Below are 19,965 nucleotides of genomic sequence, written 5' to 3'. Positions count from 1 at the left end.
CGTGCTCAAAAACTTAAAAAAGATAGAAATATTTTTTAAAATCTTTAGTTAGAAAAACAATTGGCTGTTTTAAGACATAACCAAAAAGGTACTCGTGTATCAAACCTGCTTTTTCTTGACATAACTTAATGTAACTAAGAACAAAATAGGAACCCCTAGTAAACTTCATAAGGTACCTTACAGCTTCCCTAAGTCTTACTTAACATTACTACATTTAGGAATACTTAACAATAACTTAGAAACTTCATAGGAATACTTAACTAAAAGCTTACATAAGCCTGACATAAGAAAATACCATTAGGGACACTTATCTTCGTTCGTGATTCACACTATTATCGTTCACGTTCTACTACTGTTTTTAAGCCTTAAAACTCACACTTTTGCGAAATTTTAGCTCAACCTACCTTCCCTTTTAATAATTATTAATTTGAAATTGTGCTAGGTAACTATTTGGAAAAATAAAAATAGTTTGAATTGTGGATATTATACTCCAGCATTATGAAATTGAGCAAGTCATAATCATTCTCTTTGCAAATGGTGTGTTCTTCTTATCTAAAACAAAAAAAAATGATTTTTGGCTATTGTCAATAATTCATTAAATAGGGAAATAATGCTTCTAATGTATAAACAAGGATGCGAAACACAAATAAATATGGGTGAAAAAATGGACAAAAAAGACATAGAGCAAACATCTCATTGCCATAAAAAATGTAAAAATGAGGAAAACCTTTTTTTGCATAAAAATATGTTATGTGTTATACGAACGGACTTTGCCCCTAAAAATAACAAAAACTATTTTGATAACTATTAATAACTAATTTAATACATTTTTTTTTGTTTCGGAATTTGGGGGTTTAAGGGACTGAAAAATGCCCCCAAAAAAATTAATCTATAAAAATCCACCCTCCCACAAAAAAGTAAGAAGAAAATTTACAAATGAAATGGATGAAAGATCGATACTACTAATACTAATATTAATACCTGTAATAACCATCCTAGGCTCTCCACCCTCAGCTACGCTACACAAGTACATATGCAGCAAGGATTTACCCTAAAATACGGTGAACTGAAATTTAATTTCCTAATGTGTACACAGTTTCCTCGGTGTTTCCTCATCCTATCTCAATATTTACTACTAGCTAAAAAACTTCAAAATTCCAAAAAAATCAAAATTTGAATGTATAAACGATTTATACATTATTCATTCAAATTTTAATTTTTCAAATTTAGATTTTTCTAAATTACATTAAACCAAAATGGAAGCTTTTAAAGACCATTAATTGAAATATGAACCTATATCTTACCAGCGTCTACCAACAACGAAAATAATTCACAAAACCTATGCGTATTTTTTAGCTGTCGTTGAAGGACAACACATAGTAAACTTGACGACCTTTATATCTGCACCCCAAATATTATTTCAGATTTATTTCGCTTGTTGGTTATACTTATCCTGATATCTAACTATCTGACTTATCCAATTTACTATATTTTCCTTAATCTTTATTAATATACTAACGGCTTCGCGCCTAGCCTCTAGGGGCCTTGCCACAAGAGGAAATCGAGAAAACTAAATCATGTTCCTCTGGTGCTGCAACCACCATATTTTAAATTAAGTGACTTAACAAAAACTAATTTTTTTTTCGGGGGGGGGGGGAGTATCCTACCCGCCAAGAAAATAGCTAAAAACCACCACAGGACCAGTAGGTATGTTCCCTGAAGATTAGAATCCAATCGGTTCAGTGGTTACCGAGATCTTAAGGGACAGACAGATATCTATCTATCTCTCTTCCTTTTAAAAATCTACCTTGTTTCCCCATTTAATAATTTCAGCAATTTCTTCGTGGTTTGGATATTCTCCCAATCTTTCCTAAACAAAAGTAATTTATTATTCATTTGATGTTATTGTCCTTTAGATTTGAAACTTTGTCTCTCTGTTTAATATTTAACAAAGTCTGCAGCGATTAACTATCACAAATATCCCCCATCCATATATACAAATAAGAGGTGGGGGTGGGGTTTGTATCGTTTTTTATTACTAACTACTGCGGGGGCCCTTACCCTGTGAGGCCACCCTGTAACCAATATAACATAACTTAACCTAAAGTGAGAGAAAAAACTACACCTCTCACCCTTATTTTTAATTTATTTCAAAATGAGGGGAAAGTGGACGGATTTTTGTGCAATTATAGGCACTTTCAAGGAACCCGCCTGTATTACATATACAAATAAATTGTTTTCAGTACTAGTTGGAGGCAAAAAGATTTTAATCAGGTGTAACATACCATTTCTTGTTTGTTGATACATACTAGCTTACCTTTGAATATAACAATTTGTCGTTGATAGTAATCTCAAAAGATTCTGAAATTATATAAATACATATAAAGAATTCTGTCTAGATATGAAAAAAAACCCAACCATTTGATCTCAAAACCTTATATAGTTGTTCATAGTAACGAGTTTTAATCTTTTCCTAATATAATGTTTTTTTGCCCTTCACATCAAAGTAGTAGGAATAATTTTAAAATGACTATTGAGTTAAGATTCGAAACCATCACCTTCCTGACAACCAGCGGCTACAAGAGTAATTGATTATACCTGGTTTACCAATTTCAGTGGTTATTTGAGCTTGTGGCGCGGCTGCGGTTATTTCCCTAAAAATAATTATCCATTGCATTTTTCAAACCAGAAGCATTCTGTTGACATCCATGTTAATTATGTCGTTATTAAGTCAGCATAATGGTTAGTTATTATGTCATTAGACTTTTGATATTATTGATATACTATATCAATAACTAGCGGCTACGCCCCTAGAAGCCTCTAGTGGCACTTTAAAAGTTTGGTTTTGTTTAAAAATAATACGAAACCCATCTATGTTACAATTCAAGTTTCCTACGATACCTAGCTATGTTGCCTAGGAGTCTCTACACTTTAAAAAATTAGATTTTTTGTGATTTCTCTTGGGATGGTGGTGGTACCCTCCCCCAAAATAGTTATAAACCTTCCCTGGACCTATGAGAATCTACCCTGTTAAGGAGAACCCGATCGGTTCAGTGGTTACTGAGATCATTCGGTACAAACAAACAGACATACAAACACTCATCCTGTTACTTTATTATAAGGATTATCTGAGCTGATGACGATCTTGTGACCGTTGCTGTACTTTGCAGTAAGGGATGATAGAACGTAAGTAAATAGTCTATTTATAGAGTAGCTGCACTACAAAAATACCTAATAAGTTCGTCTACTTCTTTATCTCCTTCCCTGAAAATATAATATAATCATTTTATTATGAGACCTAATAACTACTTTGTCTAGAAGTATAACATTCCTACGGTAACAAGTTGTACACCTGCTTACACGCCAAAGCATTTCATTTAAAGTATATTAACATCCGCCATTGGATAAAGCATTAGTGAGTAAAAAATTTCATTGTCTTTTGTTATGACAGAAATCTGACCCAAGAACACCCCAACAACGAAAGGACGCGTAACACTTCAGGTTGCGTCATTATACTTACGCATGGACAATGTGGACTTGAATTGGGGGTGGTGGGGTTTCTTCCATCCGCTGGGGGAGGCCAGGCCCCGTGGCGGGGGGACCAACATCTGACAGATCAGGCATACTAGATAGATAGATAATATATAGATAGAAAATAGTTAGATAGAGAATGAGATATAAATCATAGATAAGTAGAAAGATTTAGAAAGACTGATAGAAATTTAAATAGATGTATAATAGATATTATTTGAAAAAGATAAAGACAGATAGCGGATACATTATTAAATCACTATGGACTATAAAGAAAAAAAGTTTGAGGTAGCCCCTACAAATAAAACATCACATAAACAATCAATTTTTGCCGTAGAATTGTGATTTGCTTTATATGAAATAAAATCTGCTTCTTGAACCCAAGAAAGCAATTGCTAAATTTTTTACTTTTGTAAATGTATTAGATTGTAAAAATTAAATTAAAGGTATTTTGAAAATTTTTATATCATAAACCCCCTGACTGAACAACTATTTTAGGTTAGGTTAGGTTTTAGGCTAGGGAGCCAAGCACTGCAGCTAGGCAGGCAAGGGGGCCAGAGTTCTTAATTTAGTTGGGGGGGGGGGGGGGGGAGAATATAAAAATTTTCAAAATTAAAAAAAATATTTCTAAGAGGATATTACTGATATTATTGTTTTTTTTTATCATTCTCTGACCAAAATACATTAGGACTATTTTTTTGTGTAGACCCTTCTTTTTAATGATAACAAGGCTAGTTATGTCCATAGGAAGCACAGAACAACAAGCTGAAAATAGCTTCTCTACAAATATTCTGCACACATATGAAGAACTACATTCAAATGCAACATACAATATAGATACACACGATTAAAATGTTTTTTTTCATATAATGCTTGAATTTATTTATATCATTCATCCCAATCTCTAATTCTAAAATGTGTTTTTTCTATAGTTTACATTACAATATATAAAATACAATTTTAAATTTTGTGAAAAAAACATAAATGGTTAAACATATACATTATAGACATTAAACAATCATAAATACTGGCAGGCAATGCGAGAGTGCTTACATTCCTTGTAATGCCTTTCCTCCCAGATACCTTAACTTAAAAAATACTGTGAAAATACTTCTGAAATTACAAAACGTTTTTGGTGATTCTAAATTTTTTCATGAAAAATGCAAATTTTAACAATATTGAACAAATATGGAAGCGCTGAAAAGTGTCATGTATGATGTCATAAAAATATGTTTAAAATTGAGGGATAAGAATAGAAGTGGGAAAGGAGACCCCTAAAAAAGAGATGGATAATAGACATATTTTTTTGCATCACTTTCAAGCACTTCCAAATATGAGAATGTCTTCTAATAAAGAGGAGATTCCCAGTGAATGTTGAATTGTCTATTAAAAGCTTGCATTTTTTCTCATAAAAAAATTGACTCATAATTTTGGTGTGAACATTGATCACAATCCATGCAAACAAACATATATAAATATACAATTTTTTTTTCCAACTAACATTTATGGCAAGGACATCCTAGGATTTTTTGAGGGCTGAAATAAGGGATTTCATAGGTTTAAGGGAGAAATCTATTGTATTTGAAAGAAAAAAAAATTGGGTGCTAAAATAAGGGGTTTCAGAGTTTGAGGGGGGGTTAACACCATGAACTCTAAGGAAAACTTGGTACAAATAAAAAATTTGTTAGTTAGTAAACTTATTTTGGGATTAAATTTTATAGGTGACACTCCTATGTAAATCTCATAACCAATTCAGTAGAAAAGCCTTGCCTTATCATAACTACAAGAAACCACACACCCAATTAAGATAATTGTAATTGGAAATGAAACTAGAAAATTTTTTCGAAAAACTGAGGTGAATTCTTAAAAAAATTTGCCATACTAACATCAGTTTGCCTCACTAAAATCAGTGAGACTCACTAAAAATTTAGAGAGGATAATTTTACCTCACTAAAATTTTATTCAGGCAAACTGATTATAGTGAGGTAAAAGTTTATTTAAGAATTCACCTCTGTTCTAAAGTTTTTAAAAATGTATTACCTCCAAAAGCAATTTTATTTAACAATAAAAATATCATCATTTACAGTATGAATAAACATGTTTTAACATTAAAGCACACTTAATAATTTAAAAACAAACTTTCAACAGAAACATTAAATTTTGTAAATATGTGTTTTTTGCTTTAGATATTAGTTTTAAAAAGTCTCATTTCTGCATGTAACACTTCCATTTGCCAATTCTTAATTCTATTTTACATTTTCATTGTAAGACTTGCTACCGTTGGCATCTTTAAAGATCTATCATAGAAGTGAACGGATAACTGAAAAAAAACCTTATTTCATCTTGAAGCACACTGTGAAACATTTAACATTCGCATAAAAATAAATGATAATATTAGACCTGTGTTCATTATTTTTACTTCTTGATTATTTTTTTTTGCAAAAGTTATTTGGTAGTTTAAAAATTTGTAGATGAGAGTTGGGGGGGGGGGGGAGGAGGCATGATATTGATATGAAAATACATTTATTGCCTATAATCTAATCTTTCTACAATTTTTTTTCTCAAAAATGTAAAAAGTAAAATAATGACCACGTCTATTGCACACATCAACATTATCAACATTAAAGCAATTTCCATTATATTTTATAACATTTCAAATTCTTTAAAGGGTGCCTCTAGAAAAGGACTTTTATGATCTAGAATTAATTGTCCAATTTTGAAGGGAAGCGTTGCTTTTAATTTCAGGGTTTTTCAAAAACTTTATGTTAAATAAAAATAATTGCCTCCAAAAATAGCAAAGAAAGGAAAAATAGAGCTAGAGAGGAGTTCAAAAGACTATCTCAACAAGATAATGTGTAAAAGAAAGATGATAGAAATTATGGGAGGGGAAAATGAAGAAGGAAGATTACTTAAATGAAAGTGCTATACAGTCTGGCCAACAGACAAACATTTGTTACTTATATTTCAGCATAGCTACTTTGAATAGTGTAAAATATAATGGTTATTGCACACTAACAAACAACATTTAAATGACCTTCTAGGGACAATAATTTCTTCCTTGTTACCTTTTGTAAGCTGTTACTATATTAACATGAGAAATGCGAGTAAATACTGAAACAAAGGACAAAGATGGTTCAGGTAAAGGAAAACTACTTTAAATCATAACTTTATGCAGCGAATAAAAAACAACTAAATAATATTGACAGAATTGATAAATTGATTTTCAGCAACTTATCGTACAACTGAAGAAAACAAGTCAATAATCTAAGGAAATTGTAAAAAAACTGCGGTAAAATAATTTTCCTTTATATAAAACATCCCTTGTCCCTGGCATTGCATCTTCCAATAGTGATGAACTGAATTTTAGTTTCCGAAAGTGTACCTAGCATCCGGGTCTTATCTCAATATTTACTACTAGCTAAAAAAGCTTCAAACTTCCCAAAAAATCAAAAGAAAGCGTATCAACTTTTTTGCTTTTTATTTAGGATAGCTAGCCGGTTCTTTCAGTAAGTAGTAAATGTAAAATTTTTCATAGAATTCAGATATGCAATCGGTTTTTTTTGTAGACCTCTTATTTTTTAAGTAATTTAAGTTTTTAAAAAAATAATTAAGTCGGTTTTAAGGTACTAAAACGCAACAAAATAAAAGAAGAAAATGGTCAGTATGAACAAAAATAGTAAGATCTTGAATTTGACACCTTACTTTTAAATTCTGTTAAGTAATTATTGAAAAAATCTATTTTGTTAACCTCAGATTAATCAAAACTTTGAAATTAAAAATTTTCTCACAGGCATAAAAAGTATGTGTTCATATAAACTTTTAGAATGAGTAAAATAATAGGAATTTATTCTAAGCAAAATTGAAAAACTTTTATAAAACTAAAATAAAAAATATAAGTTTATTTTAAGAATCATAATTTTCGGCTTTAAAGGGTTAGCTTGAATAAAACCTGAACAAAACCTAAACAAAAGACAATGCAATGTAGCAGATATTTTTTAAACACAAGAAACAATAATGTATTTTTAACTGCATTGTTTTGAAGTTTATAAACAGACTGATGCATATTTGTTCATAATTTTTCATTCTTTACATGTTCTGTAATATCACTATATTTATTGTAGTATCTATTGTATATATTGTATGAACGTTCTCCTTTTTTTTTGGCAATTCTATTGGTTAACTTTATAGGTTAAGCTTCGCGATTTGTCAATTTTCGCGATTTGTGATTGGCTAGTTTAGTAGTTACAATTCTTAAAATAAACTTTTTATTTTTTTTATTTTTTATTACAATTTTTTAAAACTTTTTCAATTTCGCTTAGAATGGATTCGTAATATTTTTCTGATTCTAAAGGTATATATGAACCCATGTTTTTTATGTCTGTTTGAGAAAATATTTAGGTCAAAAGTTTTTATTAAACTGAGGTTAAAAAAAAAGATTTTTTCAATAATTACTCAACAGAATTTTAAAAGTAAGGTGTCAAATTAAAGATCTTACTATTTTTGTTCATATTGGCCATTTTCTTCTTTTATTTTGTTGCGTTTTAGTACCTTAAAACTGACTTAATTATTTTTTTTTAAAACTTAAATTACTTAAAAAATAAGAGGTCTACAAAAAAACCGATTTCATATCTGAATTCTATGAAAATTTTTACATCTACTACTTACTGAAAGAACCGGCTAGCTATCTTAAATAAAAAGCAAAAAAGTTGATACACCTTCTTTGAAAAATTAAAATTTTGAATGTATAATGTATAAATCGTTTATACATTATATCGCTTTTCCCTTTGACTGGAGTAGCTGAAAATAGCGTTTGCAAGAATTGGGGTATCTGCTGTACACATTTGGAAATTATTGAAGAAATAGGCAATCCATTTTCAGCACATCTCCAAAAGATGAAGAAGGAAGAATTCTACCACCTCCCATTCAAACGTCATTGCAACATATAACAAGGATGACAACATCCATAAAAGCGAAGCTTTAAAACGGTACGACAAACAAATATTAACATTTGTATAATGTCAGAACTGAATATAAATTTATGAAATTGAAAAAAAACGTTAGTAAATTTGTTGAAAACTGCTTAAATACAGAATACTGTTTAAGGAAATACTTACATTTTTAGGACTTAGTTATAGAACAGCTTGGCTTTTAACATTGTACTTTGATGCCCTAGGAATCAGTATTCCAAAAATCAGATCAATCGGATAAATACATCACATAAAAAATTGTTGTTGAAAAAGTTAAAAAATCAACATGTTTAAAATGGACTTTCGGACATCCTGGTAATGATTATAGTATACTACAGGAATCACCGTGCAAAGTTTAAAATTATTAGGGAAATTCTAAAATGTCTAAAATAACGAAAAAAGCTATCCGTTACGAACGGACTGACCGAACCTAATTATAGAAAAGCTTCGCTTTTTAAAAGACAGTACATCAAACATGAAATGGTGTCTACATGAATTACAGTTTACTCGTGCGAAGAATCTAGTATTCTCTTTTATAGATATTAGTTACCAGTTACTATTAACATCAATTTATCTTTTAAAAATCTGTTTATGAAAGTCTTTTTTTTTTGGTGAATTTTAAGCCGTTTAATATGCGTATGTCTCCATATAAACCATCCTTTTAAAGCATAAGATACTTTATAAGCACAACAAATTATATTTGTAATATCTTTTTGTAAAGGAAAAAATTACTCCACTTTTATAAAAAAGTATTAATGTATATATTTTTGTATTTCGAAGGGCATGAAAGAAATTCACATTTATAACTAATATCTATAAAAAAGAATACAGGGTGGTTTCCCCCAAAGTGCCAAGGGGAGCACAGAACCCTGTACAGTTATTTTTAAATAAATTAGAAATAATAAAGGGAAATTGTTTTTGTGCGTTATTTTTTACCTCAGGTTAGGTGGATCCAAGTGGATTATTAAATAATCACATTATGAACATGAGGTTAAATATAATAGAAGGGGGATTTCTTTGCTTGCTATGCACTTTGAGGGAAATACAAGTTAACATGAATCCATTCAAATATCCCACTGAATAACACATTACATCTATTATAGAACCTATATCCTCCAGAGCGGTGATGATGATTAGTGGCTGGACTAGAACTTCTATCCCCTGAACTCGCCATAATGATATTTTTTACTTACAAAAAAACCTAAAATTGACTCTAAAGATGATAAAGAAGGGTTAGTAAAAAATTATAAAATTAATTGAAATAATTTAAGAAATAAATAAATTTAAAACTAATCTACGAACAAAAATGGTTTATTATTGAACTACTCACTTCATAGTGAGTTAGCTGCAGACAGACAGGCCTTATCAGAATCTCGAGCTGCGGAGCTTTATGCGGTTGGACGCGGTTCTGATGGCCTTTTTATTGTTTGCCAATTTACTATGAAACAAGGCAAAAGCTAGTTTTATCTTAAATATAATTTGATGATTAGTTAAATGTATTAATTCTAATTTATAAGATTTGCATTTTTAGAAGCAAAGCTATTCTAAAATTTTAAATTGTTAGATAAGCTCATATATAGTTATTTGTTTAATTGCAGAGCGAAAGAAGGGATATTGAACTGTAAATCTGCATACCGGTGGTAAAAATCTCTAAAACAAATTCACTCATTCATTGGTTTAAAAACATTGAAGACTTTAGTTAAATATTGATTGGATTATACAAACCAACCGTGTTCAAACTTTTTATTGATAATTTCAATCTTCAAAAGGGGTTATTTTGATTTCAATAATTTAAAGTTTACATCAATTTACACCCCTGGTTAAATGAACTGTTTAGACAAGTTAAAATTTTTAAGATTAATTCTTTAAAGTTAATTTTTACCATTTTGTTTTAGATTAAAGGTTTTAATTTTATTTTAGGCTTTGAATTTATTTTATTAGATAATTTACCATTTATTGTTTCAACTATTTAATTCCCTAACTATTTAGTATTTAAATATGCGGAGCCTCTCTATAAAATTATGCAATAAAATTTTTTTTTCTTTTTTCCACATTTACTTAAAATCTACAATAAAAGCTAAAATTATTTATTTTGAAAAGAATATATATGAATATAGAATAAATATACTGCTTTTTTGTTTGTTTTGGTTAATACTGCTTAAAATTAGATATTTCCTATTCTTATATCTACTCATTTATTGGCGCTCTAAGGCCTTGCATATTTATATTTTTACAGGTTATATGAATATTTTTATTTATTTATTGTCACTAAAATATTTAACTTTATAAATAAATGAAATAAAAATGCTTACAACATAATTTATCTTGTGTACTGTACTGTACAATAGTATGTTATGTTTCCTATGATAACAATTATAGCAGACTAAAATATTTTTAAGCAGAGTATGGTTGAGGCTTGGGGGTGTTTCTTTAATTTCGCATATTTGTGCAATAAATTAGCAAACTTTTATCTCAATGTATGTATATGTGTATAGGTATATTTAAGAACATCTCATTATCAAGTAGACCGAGTCAAATCAGTAATTTTTGGGATTCTTCCTCTGAAAGTCAAAGATCAGTCTTTGTTAAGGCTATATTAATATTTGAATATATCAGATTTGATGATTTAGTATTGAAATAGGTACAATTCCATTTTTTTCTATCAATATTTTGCGATTTTTTTCTTTTGAAAGTTTCATATTTCTCTTCAATCTGCTTTTTGACATTTCCAAACCAGTATCTTTTGCAAAATCGTGGAGACACCTAGAGACTTTGCTTTGGTTAGCACTGTTGGGTATGTACCCGCAAAACAAATAATTTATAAAAAAAATAGCAAAGATTAATATTTTCGTATTCATTCGAATCCGGTGGATTAGAACCGGTTCTCATCCATACAAAAAAAATATGTCTATCATTGTATCATTGTATTATAACCAGTTTTCTACGAAAAACTACTTTTATCTTATAATTGTACATTTTATATCCGCGGAAAACTGAGAAATTACATTCTGTTATTAGGAGTAAAATTCTTCAAATGTTATTTTTGAAATAGTTGTAGTAGTTTAACTATTGTTGGAAAATCTAATTTAGAAAAATATCTTAATAATCATAGGAATAATCTTTAAAAGACAAACTGGCTTGTTTTTCTTTGTGTAATATTGTTCAAGAAATAGTTTCCAAAATAGGTTATCTAAAGATAACTGTTTTTGAATAAAACAGAAAAGAAAATAAATTTTTATTTGGATGTTAAGGGAATAATAGGTTAAAACTTGCAATTTACCTATTTGCAAGAACTTATTAGACACCAATACAAAGGGGGAGGTAGGTTGTGCTAAAATTCCGTAAAAGTGTAAGTTTTAAGGATTAAAAAAAGTAGTAGAACGATAATATTCACTAAATATGTGTATTCCTTATTGAAAATAACTATAGACAAAAATATTAGTGAAAAATATTTAGTGAATATTATCGTTCTACTACTGTTTTTAAGCCTTAAAACTCACATCTTTACGGAATTTTAGCACAACCTACCTCCCCCTTTATTCTCTATCATAAGGGAAATTTTTCTCATTGATATTTGCTATTTTCATAAAACTGTTGTATAATAGGAAAAGAAAGAAAGTAATAGTGAAAGAAAGAGTGTGTGTGTGTGTGTGTGTGTGTGTGTGTGTGTGTGTGTGTGTGTAAGTGTGCGTGTGTGTCTGTGTGGGCCTGAAAGGCTCTTTATTGAGGTCTCTATAGCCTCCGAAATATGTGTTTAAACATTATACTCTGATAACTTTGTTGCTGGTATTGCATCAACAGAAGACTATACTCATAATATCATCACTTTGTGGATTTTGGTTTCTTGTAATAATGCTTATTATTCAGGGATTTTAAAGGATAATGCAATTTCTTATTCTATAGATTAAAATTATTGCTAGAAAAGTATGGATAATGAATATTTTTATAACACTACTAGGGTTAATAAAAGTTTTGTAGCTAACGAATGAATCGTTATCATTTTTTCATCCTGGTCATGTTTTAGGCTATACTTTGGGTATTTTTTTTATATGTAAGGCTTAAAACGAAAGAATTCATCAGAATAGAAGATTTTTAAATCTTCCCATAAATTCTTGTACCGAATTCTGTCTTTGATAGCTTAATTAAATTGAAGAAGCACAACTTATCTTCAATTTTACTCACTTACGTAAGTTTTCTACCAATCAAAATTTAAGTTTTTTTTCTTTCTCTAAAACACAAACTTATAATATGCATTATTTGTTTTGTTGATAATAATAACTGAATAATGGTTTGATACTCTAAAGTTATTACTCAATGAAGACGACTTTTTTTTATTTTCTGGTACTTTTATTAAAGATTTGTGTATCGAGCTGATATACAAGATTTTGTTAAGGGCAGGGAAAAGGAACGTGATTCTGACAAACAATTCTAAGTGAAAATTTCCCCTCAACCCCCTTCCCTTTATATCCCCTTCTTACCCACTTCCCTTTCAGTTACACCAGAAATCAAGTTTTACTCCAACTTTACTCCAACAAAATATTTAATTTTTGGCTAAATAGCAGCCCCTGGTTAAGGGGAAGTATGCAATGTTTGAAATGTTGAAGAGGGGTTGTCAACAACCCAAAAGTTTGCAAATATTTTTTGCAATCATTTGAAGTTTTGAGCTAGTTTCATACTTTCAATGTGGTTCACAGAATCACTTAATTTTCACAGATATATGTATATGTGGCAATAGGAATCTACATTTCATATTTTCACTTCGGACGGACTGATGTATATATGGGACAGACATATAAAGTAGGGTTGGACCGGATATCTGGCAAATTACCGGATATCCGAAATTAGAAATCAGCCGATATACGGTATCCTGATAGTTTTAATATCCAGTATCCGACCGGATATTGAAAATGGCTGGATATCCGGCCCAACCCTAAATTAAAAAGCAATTTGTAGAACAGATGCTTTTTTTGGGTTGAGTAAGGTTGTTACACTACCAACAAGGATAACAACGTCCATAAGTAGCGAAGCTCAAAAATTATGAAGGGATATCGGGAAAAAATTTACTATAGAGCAGTGTCATACAATAAACATTAAACTTGATAAAATAGGGAAATCAAGAAATTTTTAAAGTAACACAACCTTTAAAATCACAAAAACTTAAAATCTAGGAATCGATCTAGCAATTTAAATACAAATCTCAATGAAACTTTGTGAAAATATGTAGAATTAATTAATCCCTGATAATTTCAGCCCTATATCTTGAAAAGGAGTTGAGAAAATCACGAAAACTTGAAATTCTATGAATTGATCTAGAATCCCAAAATGACAGACAGATGGACAAAACAATGTATAGAATAGATGGGCATATGTAATGGGAATCTTCATTAAAAATTGTAGCTGTCTGTCTTGAATAGGAGCCGAGAAGTTAACGTTTCCCCATTGCGTTACGGACTTACTGACTGACGGACGGACAGGCAAAGTGAATTATAGAGTAGCTTCGCTACTAAAAAATTCATTTACGAACCTTTTCTAATCATACCTAATTGTTACAATTTACAAACTTTGTGTGTTTAGGGTAGCTAAGATACTCTATGACTCTGTGTTTGACCATTCGTTTATACGTTTGTCAGTCCGTTCTACAATTATGTAAATGGAATTTTTACTGCGGCTACGATTAAAAATAATGAAATTAATTTTGTTAGGTGCTATTAAAGAAAAAAAAGAAGATTTTTGTTGAATTAAAATGTTTGCAAAAAAGAATATTAATATTAAGTGAAATGAGCTTTTAATATTAGGTTCTCCTTACAATTTTGATACAGCAACTTATGTAACACCTACATACTATGCCTTCCGTATGTTCATTTTTGCCTGATAACTAAATTTTTATTTATTTGCGTGATTCGCTACTAATGTATGTTGTCATACTCGCAATTGTGGCCCAACACGTAGCGCATCCGCTCGTCGCCGCTGAGGTGATAGGTTTGAATCTTGGGCCTACACCGCGTCATAACTAAAGACGTTAAAAATGGTTCCTACTGCTGCTATGTCAGGTGCGCGACATAAATAGTAAGATTAGGGGGGAATACCTTGGCCCATAAACAGGTGCAACTCACTACTATGCACAGTTAGAACTTCTCAGATAAAGGGCGAGCAATCAAAGGGTTGGTTGTCTGAAGGATGTTACTTAATCTAATATCCTTGGGTGTTAGAGTACCGCATCCAAATTACACGTGAATGATGCTCTGGATTCTCTAGATGATCACTTAAATCGAAGGATAATTCCGCCCTTACGAGGAAAGTTTTTGTTGTCATCCTTGTATACCGAATCAAACTTTTACAATTACATCAAGTAGTAAATCTATGTCATTTAGACAAGGAAGGATATGTTACAACAAGTATGACAACATCCATAAAAACGACGCTCATTATATTATACATTCAAACAAACGAAAAAAACAAAGTATCAAATAATTTAATTGTCTAAATTATTATTAATCTGTAAAGCATTCAGTATACATACATACATCTATCGCAAAAAATACTTAAATATCGGATGATTAATATGGAGATACTGACCTTTTTATACTAAATTATAGTTATGCTTTGATTGTAACACTGTGCCTGATTCTAAGGAAAACGGGACGGACGTACCAACTCTAATGTTGAAAAACTTCGTTTTAACAAAAAGAAATAAAATTTTTCCTCTGATTTTTTTATATAGGTACTTTATTAAATTATTTTATATTTTTGAATTTTTAAAATAATTCACATAAACTGAGATATTAAATAGAACCTTATAATAAAGTAACAGGATGTTTGTTTGTTTGTCTATTTGTATCTTTTTATGTTTGTCTTTTTGTCTGTTTGTTTGTATGTACCGAAGGATCTCGCAAACCGCTGAATCGATCGGGGTTCTCCTTAACAGGGTAGCTTCTCATAGGTCCCGAAAAGGTTTATAACTATTTTGGGGGAAGGTACCATCACCCACCCCAGAGAAAGCGACAAAAATAAAAAAAACGCCGCTCTGGGGACATTTTTGCAATTAGCTAAAGACATAACTAACACCATTTATCGGCGAAAAAAATATTTTTGGTAAATAGCTGATTTTAAAATAGATTGAAAATGAACAATTTTACTTGTTCCTAGAGGCATCTAGGGGCGTAGCCGCTAGTATGAAATAAAACAAAACAAAAGCACGTTTAAATACTACTTTTATATTGAGTAAAAACGGATAAAAGTTTTCCCAAAAGATATAATTCATTTGATCTCGTAACTTTTTAATTCAATTATCGAACAACTTTTTCAAACATAGACATTTTATTTTAAATGCTTAACTCGTAACTTTAACAGTCTACAGAGATCTTAAGGGATAAGACAATGGGCGATTTATTGTTGTACACACCCAATAATGATAAACACGTTCCCTATTCTGTACTTTAAAGTCATTGGTTGAAAAGTTTGAACTCACCAATCAAGATTTAGTAAAAGGACCCAATTTTTAAAGCTATAGAATGGGACAACATACTTTTAAAACTTTGGGTATCAGTAAAAATTACAGTCCTCCAATGTCCCCTTTCTCCCAGGTGGTCTATGATAAATTAGCGCAGCAATTCTATATACTTTTGTGTAACAGGATGTCTTTATGTCTGTATACATATATGTCCATTGAGATCTCGTGGATGGATGACAAAATTCATGGAAGTTTGATAATGATATCTGATTATGAGTGACCTTCCCATTCCCCTTCCCTCCTCAAGTTTGGGATAGGGCCCAAAATAACCAAACAATCCCCCCCCCCCCTTTCTCAAATAAATCCTTTGGGCCCATTTTCTTACATTCTTTGAGTATATTAATGTGTGGAATTACTGGTATGTTTGTCTAAATTAAACTTGTTGTTTGTTCTTTTTAGTGCAAAGTATTATAAACCTGAGAAAACATGGTGTGCCAACGATTCCGCGATTATTGTAATCATAATATATGTTGCTTATATTGTTCATTAGCGGGTACACTTTAGAGGTCTCATGAGGCACTTGATGGAATAGGGGGAGGGGGAACAAATCGACTCCCAACTTTCATTTAAATTTTAAAAAGAAAAAAGTTATTCCCCTCGCCCATAGACATTCCCTTTCCTATGATTGTTATGCAAAACTGAAGTGACACCACAAAATATATACTTAGGTTTTTACAAATCATGTTAGAATCTCTTATTTTCTTGGAGGACCAATGTAACCATCTCCCTCTCTTATTTTAATTTTTAAAAATTGAATCTGATGTAATAATTTTAAAATTTCGTATCCCCTAAGTTTTCATAAGATTCTTATTTAAAATCTAACCTAACTATTGAAGACTTTTTTGATTGCAGGACTTTTTTTTATGAAATTACTAATTTTGAACTCCAATGTTTTGAGCTAGATTAGATTTTTAAATCTTTATTATGACACGGTGTAGTACAGATTCGAACGCCACACCATCCCTACAGCAAGCAGGCAAATAATAGGTATGTTTGACTGTTTTATGTCAGCCTAAGGTACTATTTTTTTGGTATAAAATTTCATGAGACCTGAAGAACAATAAACATATCTGCATTCTTGAGAACACTGTGAATGTGCCCCAACTTCCACTACTTACTTTTTATTTTTGTAAGTAAATGTATCAACTTTATTAATCCCTGGGCAGGCTGTGCAAAGCAACAAAAATAAATAGATATAATAATACTTAAACTTTCTTAAAACCTAAGCACAATGTGATCATGTACCTGTAAGAACATTAGTAAATAAATAAAATATATATCAACTTTATTAAACCCTGAGCACAATGTGATCGTGTACCTGTAAGAAAATTAGTAAAATAAATAAAGATAATAAGCATAAACTTTATAGAACACTAAGCACAATGTGATCGTGTACCTTAAGAACATTAGTAAATTAATAAATGATATATCAACTTTATTGGAATCTAAGCATAATGTAAATGTTCACCTAGAAGAACATTAGTAAAATAAATAAAAATAATGCTATTTACAATTATTTACATACTCTCTAATATAACACAATCATGTTCTTTAGATATTAGATTCTCACATTGCAGAGGCTTTAACTATTAGAGTAAAACACTAGAGGGAGAAAGGGTTAAATAACTCGCAATAAACTTGTGCAACCTTTCTATTGGGTCATTGAAAATCAACCAATTGTGTCGCTTATATTAACACAGGCAAGTAGCAGAAAATTAGAAGCAGACGAAGAAGGTCGTTCAAAAAAGAAGGGAGGTAGTTGTCTGTATATACATCTATACTAAAGATCTGTTCTTTAACTTACAGGTTGCCTAGTGGTGAAGCTAATATTGAAGTGTTTGTGTTTGTCTGTCAAGTCTGTAATGTACAATTGGGCTTTGGAGAAAAAATACTGAAATGATCTTGTATTGACATTTTTAGCAAAATTTCACAATTCGTCCATTGTCATATCCCTGAATCCCTGGTACGGCGATTATGTCTTCTTTTGTGGCAAAGCAGGGATCTTAAGGGATAAGACAATGGACAATAAATTGATAGACATCCCAAATCAAAATTACAACTTCAGTGGATTAAAATTACTGTTTGGAACCAACCATAAAAATTCAATAAAAGTACCCAAAGTATTTGAGACAACGAATATCATAACATGGTTACGAAACTTTGGGTACCAGTTTTTTTTAAGGTCCAATGTCCCCTTCTTTCCTGCTGGCAAAGACATTCCTCACACCATTTTATGACATTCTTTTATTATGTTCCATTTTCAATACCAATTCTTTATATATGTTCAGTACATATGTACATTTTAACATGATATCCTTTTATATAAAGTGGTAAGCTTTTTTTGTCTGTAGCGAAGGATCTCGCTAACTTCTCAACCGAAATGGACCTCCTTTACAGTGAAGCCTCACATATGTCCTAAGACGGTTTTAGGCTATTTTATTTTTAGATTGAAGACTTGGAATGGTTTCAGGCTATTTTTCTGCCACCTTCTTACACCTTTGAAGACAAGGTCCTCTAGTTACTAGGGGTGCAGCCGCTAGTCCTTATAATAAAGTAACAGTATGTTTGTCTGTTTGTACCGAAGGATCTTGCTAACCGCTGAATCGATCAGGTTCTCCATAACAGGGTAGCTTCTCATAGGTCCCGGGAAGGTTCATAACTATTTTGGGGGAGGGTACCACCACCCTTCCCAGAAAAATCGAAAAAAATTAAAAAAAACCGCCGCCCTGCGGACATTTTTGCAATTAGCCAAAAACATAACTAACACCATCTAGCGGCGAAAAAAATATTCTTGGTACATAGTTGATTTTGAAATAGATTGAAAAGAAACACTTTTTACGTGTACCTAGAAGTAGTAAGGTTTTATGTTTGTCCATTAAGATCTCGATTACTACGTAGCCGAATGAGTTTTCCTTTTTAGTGAAATCTCACATAGGTTACAGTATGGCATCAACCTATTTAATTTATAGATTTAGAACTATTTTAATGATGTTTTAGACTATTTTATTACTCGCCATTCCCTAGATGTTAGGTGGCGCAACTATTTTCTCGTGATGATTTTGTGCTCTTTACGTCAATAATGGTTACCTCTGACACTATAAAATAGAACAGAAAGGAGAGAGCAAAAAGAAAAGAGAGAGATAATACGATAAAGTAAATGAAAAAGATTGAAAAAAATAAAGAGAGAAAGAGCAAAAGGAAGAACATGTTAAAATTCTAAAAAAATGAAAAATATATTTCTATTTCAAGAGATAAACTAGAATATATTTTCGCGTATTCAGTCAAAAGCGATTAATATCAAGTGGATTAGAACCGGTTCTCATCCATATGAAAAATTGCGTCTAGCATCGTATTAAATTCAGTTTTCTACGAATATAAAAAAGTACAATCATAAGATTAAAACCAGTTTTTCTAGCCCGTTCCTTCAAAATTGTACATTTTATATCCGCGGAAAGCTGTTTATAATACGATGCGAGAAATAACTATTATCATACTAGAAGGAGGTATGATATATAGAGATGGATAAGGATAATCAACATAATAGAAAGGATGGGTGTAATAACCATTTTTATAAGAAAGAAAACTCTTTCCTTCCTTTTCAGAGAGATACAGGGATATAGTAATGGAAGATTTTAAAAACACGGATCATGGAAAGAAAACAAAGTAGTATTTTTACATGAGCCGTTGATAGGTTTTTGTAGGACATATAAATATTAATGATTACCCCGCAGGGTTAGAGTCCACCGCCGGGGCTAGAAATAGGAGAAAAGCTCTGTGAAAATAGGACGAATTCCACTACATCGTTTTCTTTCCATGATCCAAAGAACCCAAAATTTTCAGGGATACAGGGATATGATAATGTAGGAAAAACTTAAAAATACTAAATTGATTGATAAAAATTTAGGCAATTTAATCTGATATTATCTTATCCATGTAACATTTGAACATATTATTTAT

At 30.8% G+C, this 19,965-nt stretch overlaps 1 protein-coding gene across 3 annotated transcripts; it reads right to left on the bottom strand.

Annotated features, from left to right (window-relative positions):
* Positions 1-330: 330 nt before the first annotated feature.
* On the bottom strand, positions 331-10,883 carry LOC145322795 (uncharacterized). Of its 3 annotated transcripts, none has more exons than XM_080165065.1 (8): positions 10,811-10,883; positions 3,521-3,625; positions 3,232-3,264; positions 2,599-2,654; positions 2,318-2,361; positions 1,808-1,870; positions 982-1,051; positions 331-552 (listed from the first exon to the last, which is right to left on the bottom strand). In XM_080165065.1, the coding sequence occupies exons 1-8, from the start codon at positions 10,813-10,815 to the stop codon at positions 497-499; spliced, it is 432 nt and encodes a 143-aa protein (XP_080021191.1). In that variant the 5' UTR covers positions 10,816-10,883; the 3' UTR covers positions 331-496. The 3 variants fall into 3 exon arrangements, with proteins under 3 accessions (XP_080021191.1, XP_080021190.1, XP_080021189.1); XM_080165064.1 differs by lacking the exon at positions 10,811-10,883 and adding an exon at positions 9,829-9,956; XM_080165063.1 differs by lacking the exon at positions 10,811-10,883 and adding an exon at positions 9,605-9,786.
* Between the last annotated feature and the right edge of the window lie 9,082 nt (positions 10,884-19,965).

This window comes from Acartia tonsa, chromosome 6 (assembly GCF_053477335.1).
Source record: "Acartia tonsa isolate MP-2025a chromosome 6, ASM5347733v1, whole genome shotgun sequence".
Taxonomy (NCBI): Eukaryota; Metazoa; Arthropoda; class Copepoda; order Calanoida; family Acartiidae; genus Acartia; species Acartia tonsa.
Note: the sequence above shows the minus strand (reverse complement) of the source record. Positions and strands in the feature narration are given on the sequence as shown.

Excerpts from the sequence above, each read along its gene's own strand:
- LOC145322795 (XM_080165063.1), bottom strand. The coding sequence starts at position 9,672 with ATGGCGAGTTCAGGGGATAGAAGTTCTAGTCCAGCCACTAATCATCAT. Across the intron at positions 3,626-9,604 it reads CACCGCTCTGGAGGATATAG|TATGCCTGATCTGTCAGATG; the intron begins GTTCTATAATAG and ends CTATCTATCTAG. Across the intron at positions 3,265-3,520 it reads CAAGTCCACATTGTCCATGC|GGAAGGAGATAAAGAAGTAG; the intron begins GTAAGTATAATG and ends TTATATTTTCAG.